The sequence below is a fragment of the Lissotriton vulgaris genome, chromosome 5, assembly GCF_964263255.1.
Source record: "Lissotriton vulgaris chromosome 5, aLisVul1.2, whole genome shotgun sequence".
NCBI classification, from domain to species: Eukaryota; Metazoa; Chordata; class Amphibia; order Caudata; family Salamandridae; genus Lissotriton; species Lissotriton vulgaris.
Window position 1 is genome coordinate 1152850120 of NC_141693.1, and position 17108 is coordinate 1152867227.

Below are 17108 nucleotides of genomic sequence, written 5' to 3' on the forward strand. Positions count from 1 at the left end.
GTTTGATGGTAAAGAATGAAGCTGAAGTCACAGAGGTCCCCTGCTCTGTGTACTCTTCCCTTTTACTTGTTTGTCCTCTTGTGGACTAGTATGTAGACCTCATCAAACCTGGAATGATACATTCATGCTGCCCAACCTGCCAGAGACACCAGCCATGTTCCTGTTACCCTCACCACCTGAATTGTGTGGCCTCATTCTGCCTGATGCCTCACCCAGCACACGCTGAGAATCAGCTGTTCAACAACAGCTCAGCTCTCTTTCCCCATCATCAAATGGCCTCCGGCAAAGAGCGTCAAGTTAAAAAAAAAATGTAAGTAGGATAGGATGTTTTGGTCCTTCTCACAATAGTTTACGGAGGTGAGGCCGGTTGTGTGGCTGGGGCCATATTACCTACCTGCAGCATTTCAGCACTAGGGTTACAATGCCAGACATCTTTTCACGGTTTAGGTTTCTGCACAGGCCTGGACATAGACCCGAAATGGAACTTTAAATAAAATTGTCTGTTTTCGGGTTTTAACATAGCCTTTATGTCTTTGCCCGCTTTAATTATCAGTCAGCGGTTGTGAAGTCAGCTCAAGAACATATTTTAAAGTACTTTCTTCTTCTAATTACTGTTTTAAGTATGCACTGATAATGGGATGAAATACTGGCTGTAGGTGATTTTCCTAATTTTTGTGCCAGCTGGGATATTAAAATACTTCTCATGCCAATAAAAAAAATAGCCAGGTGGCAATGCAAGTTGTCACATTTCCCAGAGAAAAATACTGGTAATTAATTCACGATTTAAGGCTTTCACGTTGCTTGCTATTCGATATTACACCCTTTTCATTGGAGGAATAACTCTATTCCAACATGTTCTAGACCGCAACTGCGTTTTTTGCTCGCAACTTCATGCATTTTTTCGATTACTTTATTCCTCTCAAAAATCGGAGCAACGCAGACAACCGCTTTGGTACTTTGAGCATGACATGTTTTTGGCGGGACTTCGAGAGTGGAAGCCTTGCCTAATATCTTTCCATTATTTTACTTTTAGAGTACAGAGTGAAGATTCAAATAATACGGTCATGTGTTAGGAAGTAAGCTTAAATTCTAACATTTTCTCCAAAACGTTTTCTTTCGCTTCACTATCGGCTCCTCTGGTGGCACCGTTGTCCATTTTTTGTAACACTACATGGTTCTTTAACAATTTTGGTTAATAATAGCAAATGCATTTCTTTGCATGAGGATGGACATTGATGCATTCAGTTTGATAGAATGCACACACTGTAGGTGGATATTATAATGGATGCACAATGTAACTTGGCACTTACCTGTTCACTAATTGATAAGGATAATATGTCTGGTTTTCTTTTCTTCCAAGATGTCTAAGTTAAACCATTTTGATGTTTTCCCTTTTTTGTTTCTGTGTATGTTTGTTTTTGCATGTTGTCGAATCGTGTCAATTGATTAATTTTGACATTTTACAAACTATGTTGGACATAATTAATATGAATGTAATGTTGTGTATTATATGTGATTTTGATAATGTTATGGATTATAGCATGTCAGCCTTGAAAAAGCCCCAGGCGTGCTCACCATAAGGGGCGGAACACACGGTTGCAAATCATATGTAACACAGTGCATCAACTTTGAAGATTATAATAAAATATCATATCCAACAGGATGATCCATGAACGTTAATGTCTCATTTCTATTTTTGAATTTTGGAAGTTATTATGCAAGGGTACAACCTATTGTTCAACGTTTTAAAGTTGCTGCAAAGGACAGGGCAGGATAACTAGAATTTTGTAAAAAATGTTTACCATGCCCTTCTGTCTTTGTTTACTTTAATTATTGTTCGGGCATTATTAAGATAGTTCTAGAACATAGTGCTGTCTTCTTATATTTACTGTTTAAAGAATATACGGATAATGGGGAAAAATACAGGCTTTAGAAGATTTTCCTTATTGTTCTGGCTGGGACATTAAAATACTGGTCATGCTAGTAAAAAAAGAGCTAGGTTGCAACTGTACTTAACGCAATAAAAAAATTGCAAAACAAATAGGCCAGCCCCCGGTCGCACACAAATTAAAGGGTTTTGCAATGTCTGGCTGGCAATAATTTATGTAAGACAACATGCTCTGGTGCTATGAAGGTCTGATTTACAGCTGGCTGCAGTTGCTCCCCATGTTTCCTTCTTTGCAAAAGCCTGTATAAAAAGGCAAGAATTTTGACTGAGACATCCCCCAGCAGTTTTAGGACACAACATATTCCATTTTTTTTACTGTCCAAACACGAAACTTTGCCTCGCTGCTGCACTTATGTTTTTTTATTCAACCCTAGTTAAAAATATTGAATGTGAAATATTTAAGATGGTCTTCTTTTAAGCACATAAACTCCAAACCGAAACCCTTCACTATTATATTTGTTCTGTTTTCTTAAACCCCTTACCCTTATTAATTCTTTCATCACCTAAAACACCCTTACTTTCCCATTACCTCTACCAAACAGTGAACACCAAAAAACGCTTAGCTTCCTTTATCTCTACCTGACCCTGAATCCTCAAAACCCCTCATTTCCCTTTACACATCTGTCAGCTCTAGAACTCTAAAAGCCCTCTCCCTGTACCTACCCCAGAACCCCCAAAACCCCTTACCTCTACTCACCCCAGAAACCTAAACACGTTTGATCTAATTCTTACTTTGCAGAATGTAAATAACAATAAAACATTCTTGCAGACTGATACTATGTGGCTTCCTTTCTATTTGGCTTCAAAACTATGTGACTACTATGTGCTTTTAAAGGAGTCTGAGGCTCACAAACCTTGGGAAAATGTTTATAGGGTCACTCGACGTCCCCGAGGCTGACCCAGAACCCCTCACTCACACACATTTGTATATCTTCTGCCCCAGGTCGCACACAGTAAACAAGGCCAACATGAGTCAGCACTGACCTCATCTTTCGTCTTCACGTTTTCTGCTCTCAGTTCTTCGTATTTGTCAACCGCTGCAAGAGAAGAACGACAAGGACCTGATTAAATGGTGTAGAAACATAACACACTGCAGTCACCTGCAGATCGTTGAAGTGAAGAAAACAGAAACCTTCACCCTCCTCGCATGGAACAAATGTAGTACCTAACCACCTAGTATAAATATTTCAAGACTGGCACAAGGGCTTTTTCTGCCCGATCCTTTTGGTGAAATATTAGGATTGTTCCCTGCCCCTTCCAACATGGGAAAGGCACTTGCTTCTGCCACTGACAGTAGTTTTACCTGAGTTTCCCTGGTTGGGTATTTCACATTCCCTCCATGCAGAACACGTCTTTCCACTCCGAACCCAAAAAATACATCATTCAGAAATCCATCATACTGGTGGATTTTTCGTGCGCACAAGCATACTTATTATTCCAAAATATTCCTCTACGTGAACCTCAAATATGTTTTTAGGACATTACTTTAGTGTGAAGAACATGCAATTTCACTAAAGGAACTCCAGAAATTGCAAGTTTTCAATAACTTATGCCACTTTACTTACTTTGTAACCATTCATAAAATGTACCAAAGTGCAGTATAACTTATAGGGCCCGATGTAGGAGCCTTAATACCGGTCGGAAACGGCCGATTTCGGCCGTTTCCGACCGGTAAATGGCCATTTGGTATGTAGGTGCCCGTTTCCAAGGGCATATATAGGTAACTGCACATTTACCGAATCGGTAAAATTACCTAATCGGTAAAATACCGATTCGGTAATTCTACCGATTCGGTAAATTCCTAATGTAGGTGAGACTCTTCTGAGTCCCACAGGTGTTACCGAATCGGTATTTCACCATGAAATACAACTTCATGGTAAAATACCGATTCCGGTGTGCATGCACATGTGTGCATGCACACCTATGCCATGTGGCAGGCAGACCTGCCCCTAGGGCATGTATGCCTGCCACATGGCACCCAAGCCTGTATTGGGGGTGCTAGGGGGTGTCAAAGTGACACCCCCTGCACCCTTGCAGAAATCGGTAATTACCGAATCGGTAAATACCGATTCGGTAATGCCCTTTGATTCCTATGGGCTTCAAGGCCCATAGGAATCAATGGGGGATACCGATTCGGTATTTACAGAATCGGCAAATACCGAATCTTACAGATTCGGTATTTACCGATTCTGAAATACCCACATCTTCCCCCCCCCCCTCCAATTTACCACTTCTTAAATACCGAATCGGTATGATTCGGTATTTAAGAAGTGGTAAATTGGAGTTTACCTACATCGGGCCCATAATGTATTATTAAACACACTGTTTGACAGGCATATAATGTATTTAAGTGTTTATTTCACACTGAAAACATGGTGCATGCTAGTGAGGGGACATCGGTCAGTGTGAAGCAGACATTACAATAATTAATATCAGCGTCGGGGGTGGGAGATCCATGAAGGGTGGGGAAGGATTGTGTAAGCCCAGAAGAGCCTGATGCTTAATATGCCGGGGTGAAGTTTCTGTTACATGGGCCTAGTCTTGGAATTTTTTTGTTATGCTTGCTATGTGATATCACCCTATTAAAGCCCATCGCCTTATTGCATGCCATTCGAGGCAAACAGTTATCGCAATCATACAGCAACAACGCAAGCGAATGCTTCTGCAGTCTTTGAGTTTTTGTGCTATTTTGTTTTGCTCGAAATGTGCCCTTGCGTCAGGCATATTTCAAGCTAAAAGATAGAGTTTGACACTTTGAGCTTAAACATAGCGCCAAATGCCAGTTTGAGTTTTGCATAATTACGCATAATTTTCTAGAATGTGTGAGTAATCACGCAGCAGCAAATTATGCGGATTTCAAACATCTGTACTCCTTAATTCATTCTTAAGGCTACAGGCAGTGGGTTCAGGACGCCCAGATGACAGATTTGCATTTTCGCTCAAAAAAGCCTTGCCACCCTTCTTTTCACGTTTGTGGGACTCCAGATGTGAGAGACATCTGCAGAGAGCAGTGGAAGGCTCAGTTTATGAACTGTGAGTTTAGCAGTCTGATTTTTCAGCCCACTTCCAAAGAGGGTTAAGTTTTAATGGGGTATACCCAAAAACAACTACCCGGCCTGGGTAAAGAGTACATTACGTTCAGAGAATGGTCGTGGTAGTTCATTTAAGTTACATATATGCAGACAAACAATTCACCACATATGATTCTGAGTCAATTGAACAGGAAAAACTAGAAAAAAGAGAATATTTAATTTCCACGAATGATACATTCATCCGATGCACATATGAATCAAAAACAATAATATTACTGCATATATCAGATTAAATATGTTTCTAGTGCATTAAATATTTACAGTGCTCACAATGTGATAGAAGAGAAAAGGGTATTTGGGTAATGGGAGTGAATTGGTGAGTGAGGGACAGGGTAAAGGTATAGTGACATAGACACAATCACTGTTATATTACAACAATGTCCTGATGAAGACCCCACACTGAGGAACAAGTCTTCCTACAGGGGTCGAAAAGTAGACCATCTATCATATACCTCCGAACCCATAGGAATAAGAAATTCAAACAATATGTGCCTATGTATTATGGATATATGGGAACTCTAGACCTAAATCAGGCTGGAATGGTCTTATTGTGATAAAACAGTGATTGTGTCTATGTCACTATACCTTTACCCTGTCCCTGCATATATGTAACTTAAATGAACTACCACGACCATTCTCTGAACGTAACGCACTTCGAAAGAGGGCTACGAAATGATGCAGACTAACAAACCAAGTCCCTTTCCCGACAGAGAGCCGAAATCTCTGATCAAAGATGTTAACTAACACAAACTTGCACCATGGAAAACTGACAGTAGTAAGGACTCGGTTTAGTCGCTAAAATGACTATTCTGGAAAAATACTGATTAGTCAAGACATAAAGAGATGAACACATTTTTACCAGTCCCCTCGCAAGGGCTTCCATTGCCCTTGATTTGATCCATTTCTGTAGTGGGCACTATTCCCAGCCATAGAAGTGGCACAGCATTTTTATCAGCACAAGTGGGGTAACACCAGGTGGTAGGATACTTGTGGATTCCTGCTGAATCTGGAAGTTTCTAACACAGAAATGTAAGGAAAATATTTGATTTCAGGCATGGTTTGAAGGGCATAGCAGGTAAGAAAACCTCATTGTATCCACGGAGCGGACAGCACTCTGGAATCTCCTGGCTGTCTACTTTTTAAAAAATGCCTGTGGCTCATAGTCGTGCATGGGTGGTAGAACAGCACAACCCCAAATACCGCAGCTACCCCGACTGCTTATGGGAAACAGCCTTTACAAGGCGGGCAGAGCCACACATGATATTTCCCCATGTTTGGTTTACCCACACATATGCCTTAAGCACACATACGCGTGTTTAAGGCAGTGTGCTGTCTAGATGTCTGGATGGGGAAGAACAGGAACAGGAACCGTCAGGAAAGAAAGCTCAACGCGGACAGGTATGAGTGACTGGGGCCGGGTTTGGCAGGAGTGGTGAGGTAGTTTTAGAGATGGGTGTCATTTTTAGGGCTTCGGCGGCGTTGTTTATGGGACAGTGGACTGATTTGTGGGGCTCAGGGCAGGGGGTGTTTATAGGGTCCAGAGTTTTAGGGCTTTGGGCGGGGGGTTGTGGTTCTTTTAGATTTTAGGGGTGGGGGAGTTTATAGGGCTTAAGGGGTCAGGTTGCTTATAGGGCAGGGGCCAGATTTTTAGGGCTCAGGGCGGAGAATCTGGGGTGTGATCTTTACCACACATCTCTTTACCAATCACGCCTCTACCATGAAATTGCGTGGTAAAGCCATGCGTGGTTAAGGAATGCGCTGTTCAGACGTATTCATTGTTAGGGCTGCATTGTAGAGGCATGCATGGTTTAGCTATGTGTGTCTCTGTCATACAACCCTACTTGTCTCTCAATGTAGTGCTTTAGGCCCTTTTTTGTCATGGTCTCGTGGCACACCCATACAAGTGGGATTAAGTGGGAACTCAGGTTGTTAGGCAATATGTGGCTCCCTGCAAGATTCCAGAACCCTGGATACCCCTAAGTTTCTAGTTTTCGAAGATGTGCAAGTTTGCTAGGTTTCCCTAGGGGCTGGCTGAGCTAGGGCCCAATATCCACAGCTACCAACTTTGCAAAAAAAGGTCAGTTTTGAGTGGAAAAAAAGTGATGCATCCATGTTGCGGTTTAGGCCCATTCCTCATGCAGGGACTAAGCCTACGCACAGAAATGAGGTACCATTTGTATCAGGAAACGTGGAAGAACGCTAGGTGGAAGGAAGTGTGTGACTCCCCACAGATTTCAGAACTCTCCATCACAAAAATGTGAGGAAAATGTGTTTGTTTAGTCAAATTTTGAGGTTTGAAGGGATTCTGGGTAAAAAAGGCTGATGAGAGCCGTGCACATCACCCCACCCTGGATTTCCATAGGTGTCTAGGTTTAAAAAATATACTCCTTTGCATGTTTTCCCTAGCTGCCGGCTGAGCTAAGGCTCAAAATACACAGCTACCCACTTTCCCCCCAAAAAAGCGCCCGTTTTCAGTGGAAAATTGTGATGGTCTTTGTTCACTTTCAGGGCATTTCCTGTCGCAGGCACTAAGCCTACCCACACAAATGACATACAATTTTTATAGGAAGACATGTGGGAGCATAGAATCATAGAACATTTGTTATTTCTAATTGGATTTCACTGCATTTATCCCTTCCAAATGTAAGCCAGTGTGTAAGATAGAATTCAGTTTGAAAAATACCCTCTAAATTGTATGCTAGTATCGATACCCACAAATTCAGACATGTGCAAATAACCATCGTTCCTAAACTCCATATCTTGTACCAATTTCAGAAATACATAGGTTTCCTTGATACCCATTTCTCACTCTACATATTTCAGCATATGAATTGGTCTATACTTGGTACACAATAAAAAACACTGTACGGTAAAACTCAGTTGTTGGCTCTTGACACCTGGGTTGTTTGAGAACCTACAAATTCTATATATCCCAGCAACCAGAAGGGTCTAGCGGACGTGATGGTATATTGCGTTTGTAGATAGGATATTGTGATAGAAAGTTACAGATGCAAATGTTGTCATAAATGGCGGCTTTCTTCCTGCTAATTTTCAATATTTCTTTATTCCAACAGTTAATTTCTCTGGGAAAACCTTGAGGGTTCTATACATATGACCCCTTATTAAATTTGTTTTTTTGGTATACTTTTCAGAAATCTATAGCTTTCCTAGATAACCCATTGGTTCCACACTGGTTTCCGCCACAAACTGGAAATAGGTAGAGAGCACAGAAAAATTGACAAATGACAAATTTGTGACAAAAAAATTCGTTTTTTATTCAGCTCTGCACTTTCCCAAAAGCTGGAAAGATGGTGACTTTAGCACAGCAAGCAGTTTGTTGATGCTGTTTTTAAGAGAAACACTTGTATCCAGAGCACCTTTCTTCCTAATTTTCCCCAAAAACTCAACATTTTGCTATATTTGCCTATTTTATCGGTACCCTCAAGGGGACTTCACCAACCCTCTGTGCCATTAGAATCACCAGGATGTAGAGAAAATAAGGACGCAAATTTGTCAGGAATACTTTATGTTGAAAACAAAAGTTATTGAGGCCTAAGCTCAAACTACCCCTAATAGCCAAAAAAGGGCTCAGCACAAAGGGTTAAAGAATGTAGATTAATTTTTTCCTGGGTTCATTTATTTTGCCAATTCTTCCTTTCTTCTTTCCTACTCATATGGCCTTTGTCTCCAGCTTTTCTTTGAATTTGCTCTTCTAAGTAACTTTTTGTTATTTCCCTTACTTCCCAGCCGGTCTCATTTCCCAGCACTCAAGCTCCTCTCACTAGCAGCCCAGTCCCGCCCCATGACTAGGATGAGCATGAATACAGATAGAGTTGCAAATCATTAAACTTTGATTGCAGCAGATATAAGGTTAATGGTGCGCATTTAACACACCCTTCTGCTCTTTTATTCTTCTGAAATCGACTGAATAAAGATCTTCTACTTGTGATACATGTTGTGGGCTGCTCAGAGCTCTGCCAGTGCAAGACAGTACCACAGTATCCTGTTCTTATTGCAAGACAGTACCACATCACCCTATTCTTTGTGTTGAAATACAAGAAAGTACTAACAAAAGTATTGTGCTCTACAAGGTGCTGAGGAGGAGAAGTCTGCAGAAGAATGAATGTGCACACTGTTAGCTACAGGAACTGTGGTGACAGCAAACTCTTCTGCTGTATAAAGAAGCAGCTGAGGTAGTAAAACAACTTCATGACCTGCAAGATGCCTTGATTGTTTTTCCCCCTTGATAAAAGAACAGGCACAGTTTTACAATTTCATTAACTGCTTTGCCGTGGTTTGTACGGGTGATTTTGCCAAGTGCCAAACCTTGTTTCAACACCATAGGGTATGAACATTTCTCCCTCCTCTCGCAACTGTTCTGTTTTTGCTCACCCCTCTATGATTCTTTCTGTCCCTCAGCAATCTCTATTGGTGTTATATGGTTTTTAGGTCGAAGCATACCAGCTGTTTGCTAACGACTTATTGAGGACATTCTGAAAGCTCACCTGTGAATGCGTTTCGCTCATTGTTTACTATTGGCTTTGTGGTTTGTAACTCACAGTAGCTTGCTTTATATTTTCTGGCTTTATTTGCTTTAGGCTGTCCATTTGTCCCTCCAGTAGCGCATCCCTTGTTTACTGTATCCTTCAGAGTACTGGCTAAACAGGGTTTTAATATTGTTCTTATTTTGTCACATTTGATGTGCATTCAAAGAGAGAGGTCAAATGTCTTCTGAGGGAGTTTGGTGTTTACTTTACTTTCTCTGACATCAAAGAGTGAACATTTATGTGACAATCCTGCTTTCTACCCACGTGAGAGGAGAGGCTGTAGGATGCTATTTTTTCTAAAACACAACAAAAATGAACTGCAGATATTTTAGAATACAACAGAATTAGGAAAGTACAAACTCAGCACATTTTCTTTGTCATTTTCTTTGTCATTCTGAAGTAAGGTGGAAACAAATATTTGCATGCAATCAAAATACATCAATACCATAGGTGATGACATTTTGACACATTATGGTGGAAATATACTGGTCATTTCAAATGAAAATGTGTTGTCTGTAATGGCAGTGCACAACCACACCATGCATACAATCACTACATCATTCCACTTCACACCAATCCACTCCCCCATCCCAATCTAACCCACTCCACTCTACATCACTCCACTCAAATCTACCCCAATCCCATCTACACAACTCCACTCCAATCCAATCTACCCCACTGCCATCTATCCCACTAGAACGTACACCAATCTATTCCACTAGACTGTACCTCAATCTACCTCACTCCACACCAATCTAGCCCGCTCCACTCGACTCCATCTCAATCTATGCAACACTACCCCAATTTAATCCACTCCACCAATCTACTACCCCAGTCTACCTCACTTAACTGTACCCCAATCGACCCCACTCCATTTTACACCACTCCAATCTACCCATTCCAATACACCACCACAATCTACCCCAATACAATCTACCTCGCTCCGCTCCAATCTATCCCAATCCACTCCACTGCACCCCAATCTAACCACCCCCATCTACCCCACTCTGGTCTACCCCACTACAATGTACCCTGATCCATTCCACTCCAATCTACAACAATGTACCCCACTCCAATCCACTCTGACCAACTCCTCTCCAATCCACCTAAATCTACCCTCCTATATTCAATCCCACTCCAATTTACCCCATTCCACTACAATCTACCCCAATAAATCACAATCCACACATATCTACCCCTTTCTAACCCTCACCACTCCAATCTACCCCACCCCAATCTACCCCACTCAACTCCAATCTATCCACTCCAATCTACACTACTCCAATCTACCACCACCTATCCTACTCCAATCTACCATCTACCCCACTCCAGTCTACCACAGTTTACCCCACTCCACTGCACCCCACTCCTCCGCCCTCCACTCCAATCTACACAACTCCAGTCTACCTCACTCCCCTCCACCCCAACCCACCACACCCCACTCCAATCTACCACACTCCACTCCAATCTACCACACTCCACTCCAAATGACCCCACTCCAAATGACCCTACTCCGAACTATCCCAATCCAATCTATTGGGCACTTTTTTCGGTTGTTTTAACAATCAATGTAGAGTTCAACTTTGGGGTTAAGGCATGTTATGGGGGCATCATCAGCCAGTAATAAAGGTGTGATACTACAGGACATGATATGGCCTCCTGTATATCCTGGTGATTGGGAGTCTCATCCGCAGATATAGTCCCCTGTATAACATGGAGATAGGATATCATGGCCTTACATTGAGTGTAGAGAACATCATGGGTTTCCAGAGCTTAACCCTCACATGGAGTTACTTAGGTGTGATTTGGGTGTCATTCAAATACGAAAATCCACTGGTATCACTCTGTAGTTTGAATATTTTTGTTTAAATTATTATTGAACGGTCTGATGCTCATGTATGTACTCTTCATCAGTGCACAAGGAAATCCCACTAGCGATAAGTTGCCCCAAAAACCTAATCAAATCTGTGTATTCTTTAGCACATCAAACTTTGTTGCCATCAAACTGCTGTCAGAAACTAATATTCGACGACCCCTTTTATGATCAAACTCAAAGCTGCTTCATTGTATTTGTTTTACAAAATGTGCAACATGTACAGTCTTTCATGTGTCCATCATTGTCCACTCTTCAATACATGGATGATCCAGACGGGTGCAGCTATCAAACCTTCTTCATCTCTCGCCCTGGATAAGACATAGTTTTATCTCTCTCCTTCCCTCCGTGTTTAATATGTCTACATCATCCTTTCACTGATGGCTCCCTTTGGAAGTCCAGGTCGTCTTCAAGACTCGCAGCATCACATACAATGCCCTCAATAATTACGCCCGACCTATTGTCAAACAAACTAACCGCTTCTGGTTGACCACACGGGCCAGGAGCACTGTCCTCACCAGACTGAAGACAAAGCTTTGCAAGAAGGAAACACAACAAATTATTAAGTAGACTTTCTCTCTTCATGCACCCAGGATGTGAAATAAAATTAACAATCACAACATCAGACCAGCACCAACTCTCCTATCATTCAGAAAATAATCGGAAAACATTCCTTCAGATCTTCAAAGAAGATTACCACCTACTCCATAGTTCTACCTTATGAACTACTTCCTATTTTTAGGTCTCGCCTTTACCATTCCGCAGGAATGGGAAATGGGGAGAATTCAAGTCGGCTATTTTCTCTTCAAACCAAAGGGCTTTCAACCGCGGTTTTCTTGCAGTTCACGTGAATCACGTGAGCAAACATGCACGAGCATTCACTCCTCTCCTAGCAGCACTCCTCCCACACCAGCAACTCCCCCCTCCCACACCAGCACCTCCCCTCTCTCTCCCCGCAAACACAGCCTTGCCCTTTCCCACACCAGCACCTCCCCCCTCCCACACTAGCACCTCCCCTCTCTCTCCACGCAATCACAGCCTTTCCCTAGCAGCACTCCTCCCACACCAGCACCTCCCCCCTCCCACACCAGCACCTCCCCTCTCTGTCCACGCAATCACAGCCTTGCCCTAGCAGCACTCCTCCCCCTCCCACACCAGCACCTCCCCTCTCTCTACGCAATCACAGCCTTGCCGTCTGGTATCTGCCTCATCATCCTTGTCCTCTAGTTCAAACTCTCCATTGAGGTGCGGAGGTTCTTCAAGCAGCGATTGATGCTGTTTCACTGCCGCCATGTTCAAGAGAGAGAGCCTAGGTCTGACCGGAACACTGTGGATCCTAAAACAACTCTGATTCAGGGGACCCGGGTTTCCGCTCTAACATCACTCTATGATTCAGCCATCACCAGTCAAAGGGGATGCCAGGACAGCTGCACACAACATTACGGAGCGCTCATCTGTAAACATACAAAACGGACTTCACCACTTTTTTTCCACCGAGGGCTCCTTATAAAAACACGGTAAAAATAACCAATTAAAAACAAATGACATCATATTTGTAACTGCAGCTCGTGAGAACCCATTTCAAAATGAGCTTTAAGTTTTCACGAGCAGCTGAGCTATACTATTTTCGATATGACAATCACATTGGAATATAGAGATCGTAATAACCATGCAGGTATTCTGACGCTTTTAGCTAGTTAGGAATAAATTTTCACAAACACTTGGAAAGCTCAGAGTATTCGGTTCTCGCATTCACGCCCCCCACCAGGCTCTCCCGCCCCCATCAGGCTTCCCTCCTAATCCGCCTGCCTTCCCTCGCGCATTCACACCCCCACCAGGCTCTCCCGCCCCCATCCGGCTTCCCTCCTAATCTGCCTGCCTCCCCTCGCTCGCATTCCCGCCCCAGGCTCTCCCGCCGTGGAAAATAAAACCTGAAAACTTTACTTTTTTCTTTGTTAACACTTCATAGACTGGCCCTGCTATTCATTTTGTAATTCATGTTTTTCGGATATGAGAACATTAAGATTTACTTTTCGTCACTTTAAAACCAAAAAGCTCCCTTTAATCGTTTTGGAATATTGCCATTTAATGCGACACAGTGACAATAATCCCTAGCTGTTCTCCTCCCCTGCACTGTCCCCCCCAGCATCTGCGCTGTAATCTCACACCAACCTCTGCCTACCTCCCCATAGCCACTGAACCTCCGCAGCCCCGTCTCCCGCCGGCTTCCAACTGGCCTCCAATTTGTCCCAAGATCGTATTGGCAGCAGGATCTCGTGTGTGTAAGGAATATCTTAACGCATGGACACGCAGTTGCCCCGGGGCGCGTGGGCCAGACATGCGATGTCGCCCTTCCCTCCTGTTGTTTTGTATCCACAAGCGCTATGGGAGTCTGTGGGCAGCAGTTTGGACTGTGTTGATGCATATTTTGAAAGCCTGTTGCTCCCTGACTTTGCTGCTGTAGGTGAGCAGTCCCAAGTCCATTTAACCCACTATCTGCTATATTCCAGCCACTAAAAGCTACACATTTCCTGTGAGGAACAGAGACCACAGAGCCCCCACATTACGTTGAATTCGGACCGTTTACACCATGTTAATTGCACTCCCGCCCCCATCCGGCTTCCCTTCGGCCTCTCTCCAGGCCATGTTCCCTCCCCTGCCAGAGTCCACCCCGCCCCTAATTTATCTCTCACATCAAAGCCCCCAGGAGCCCCTCCCCCGCTTCTGATCATCGCAGACTCCCACCAACCCCCCCCCCCCGTCATCCACATCCTCGCGTTGCAGCTCTCTCGTCCCGGGCTGCTCGCCCTCTCCTTCGGTCCTTGCAGACCCCCTTACTGTCCGCCACATCCCCTCATCCCGACCACCACAGAACTCCGCCGTTTCTTCATGGACCCTTCAAAACACCAGATGCCATCGCCCTATAACCCTAGGAAACTACCCAGCTCCCCCTCTAACTACCCAGACTCAGTCATAACCCTTCCCCTCAGCCCTCGCTCACCCCCGCAAGACCTCCAGCTCACGGCGCCCCCCCTGCAGACTCCTGCAGTATCTTAAAACCCCCCTCCGCGCATCAAGGAACACTACGTTTCATTGCCAATACTACACCTGCCGTAGAGCTGATTCATTGTAAATAGAATGTTCCTCCCGCACTGGCGGTGCTCCTAATAACGATGCTATCTTATTTGACAAATCATTAATAAAAACAGTTTTCTTCCCAATACACTAATATTTAGTGTAAATTTAGTCCGCCGGTGAGTCAGCCCGGATCGGCTGCCCTCCCCCCACCTGTGTGTCTCAGGGACACCACCACACTACTCAGGGACACCACCACACCACTCAGGGACACCACCGCACCACTCAGGGACACCACCACACCACTCAGGGACACCACCACACCACTCAGGGACACCACCACACCACTCGGGGACACCACCACACCACTCGGGGACACCACCACAGCCCTCAGGGACACCAACACACCACTCAGGGACACCAACACACCACTCAGGGACACCAACACACCACTCAGGGACACCACCACATCACTCAGGGACACCACTACATCACTCAGGGACACCACCACATCATCCCTCAGGGACACCACCACACTACTCAGGGACACCACCACACTACTCAGGGACACCACCACACTACTCAGGGACACCACCACACCACTCAAGGTCACCACCACACCACTTAGGGACACCACCACACCACTCAGGGACACCACCACACCACTCAGGGACACCACCACACCACTCAGGGACACCACCACAGCACTGAGGGACACCACCATAGCCCTCAGGGACACCACCATAGCCCTCAGGGACACCACCATAGCCCTCAGGGACACCACCATAGCCCTCAGGGACACCACCACAGCACTCAGGGACACCACCACAGCCCTTAGGGACACCAACACAGCACTCAGGGACACCACCACACCACTCAGGGACACCACCACACTACTCAGGGACACCACCACACTACTCAGGGACACCACCACACCACTCAGGGACACCACCACACCACTCAGGGACACCACCACACCACTCAGGGACATCACCACATCACTCAGGGACACCACTACATCACTCAGGGACACCACTACATCACTCAGGGACACCACCACATCATCCCTCAGGGACACCACCACACTACTCGGGGACACCACCACACCACTCAGGGACACCACCACACCACTCAGGGACACCACCACACCACTCAGGGACATCACCACACCACTCAGGGACACCACCACACCACTCAGGGACACCACCACACCACTCAGGGACACCACCACAGCCCTCAGGGACACCACCATAGCCCTCAGGGACACCACCATAGCCCTCAGGGACACCAACACAGCACTCAGGGACACCAACACAGCACTCAGGGACACCACCACATCACTGATGTACACCACAAAATCAATCAGGGATACCACCACACCACTCAGGGACACCACCACACCACTCTGGGACACCACCTCATCACTCACGGACACCACCTCATCACTCACGGACACCACCTCATCACTCACGGACACCACCTCATCACTCACGGACACCACCACATCACTCACGGACACCACCACATCACTCTGGGACACCACCACATCACTCACGGACACCACCACATCACTCTGGGACACCACCACATCACTCTGGGACACCACCACATCACTCTGGGACACCACCACATCACTTTAATACACCACCACATCACTGAGCACCATAACAGCATCACTCAGCACCACAACAGCACTGTCCTTGCTGGCTAACAACAAGCATTCCCATAGCCAATAGGACTCGCATTAGGAAAGTGTAAGCTATTGGCTTTGTAAATAACAATGCTATTAATTTATATATTTTCAATGCCAACACATATTAAAAAAAAATAATTGTCATTTACAATACCAATAGCTCACACTTTCCTAATGCGAGACCTATTGGCAACGCCAGTGCTTGTTGTATCTGTTCTCATCGTCCTACTGCTCTCTAGCTAGGTTTAAGCTGTATAAAAACACAAACATTCATACCTATGTGCTAACGAGCTTCACTCGCTTCTCAAGCCAGCCAGTGCTCTCTTAGTTATGCTTTATACATAAAGAATATCCTAGTCACCAGATCATGTATTCATGCTTTATACAGGGCACCTTAACACTTGGTTAACAGCATAACAAGAGGAAAGGAAGGGAGCTCAGAAGTGGGAATCTATAAGCATAACTACATAGAACAAACAATAGGTTTTCAGCTATGCCTTAGATCAACTATTACTTCTTTGAGGTTTTCTCCAGAATATTTGGGTAAAGGGAACTACAGTAGACAAACCGTGAATGAATGGATCTCATCAGCATGGCCTGGGAAGAGAAGCTAGCCACAGAAGCTGCAACAGCAATTTTTCAGTCATGGAAAAACGTAGATAGGCACTGTCCACGTGGTCCAGGGAGCAGGCAAGAGCTAACAGAAATAATGTTCCAATGAGTAAGATTACATGGACTCTGGAGGTCGTCGGAGATGTGATACTCATCCAGAATTCATTGGTTCACAGCACCCAGGATGAGAGTCATCAGGCTCATACCCCTGACAATATGGAAACAAAATTGGTCATCAGTCCCACAGGCATATAGAAGGAGCTGGTGG

At 44.6% G+C, this 17108-nt stretch overlaps 1 protein-coding gene across 1 annotated transcript in view; it reads right to left on the reverse strand.

The window, feature by feature from the left end:
* Positions 1–17108, reverse strand: part of SHTN1 (shootin 1) — a 630861-nt gene that overhangs the window by 577757 nt on the left and 35996 nt on the right. Inside the window, exon 2 of the mRNA XM_086922914.1 lies at positions 2933–2985. Within this exon, the coding sequence (XP_086779040.1) occupies positions 2933–2985 (53 nt within the window). The remainder of the gene's footprint in view (positions 1–2932; positions 2986–17108) is intronic.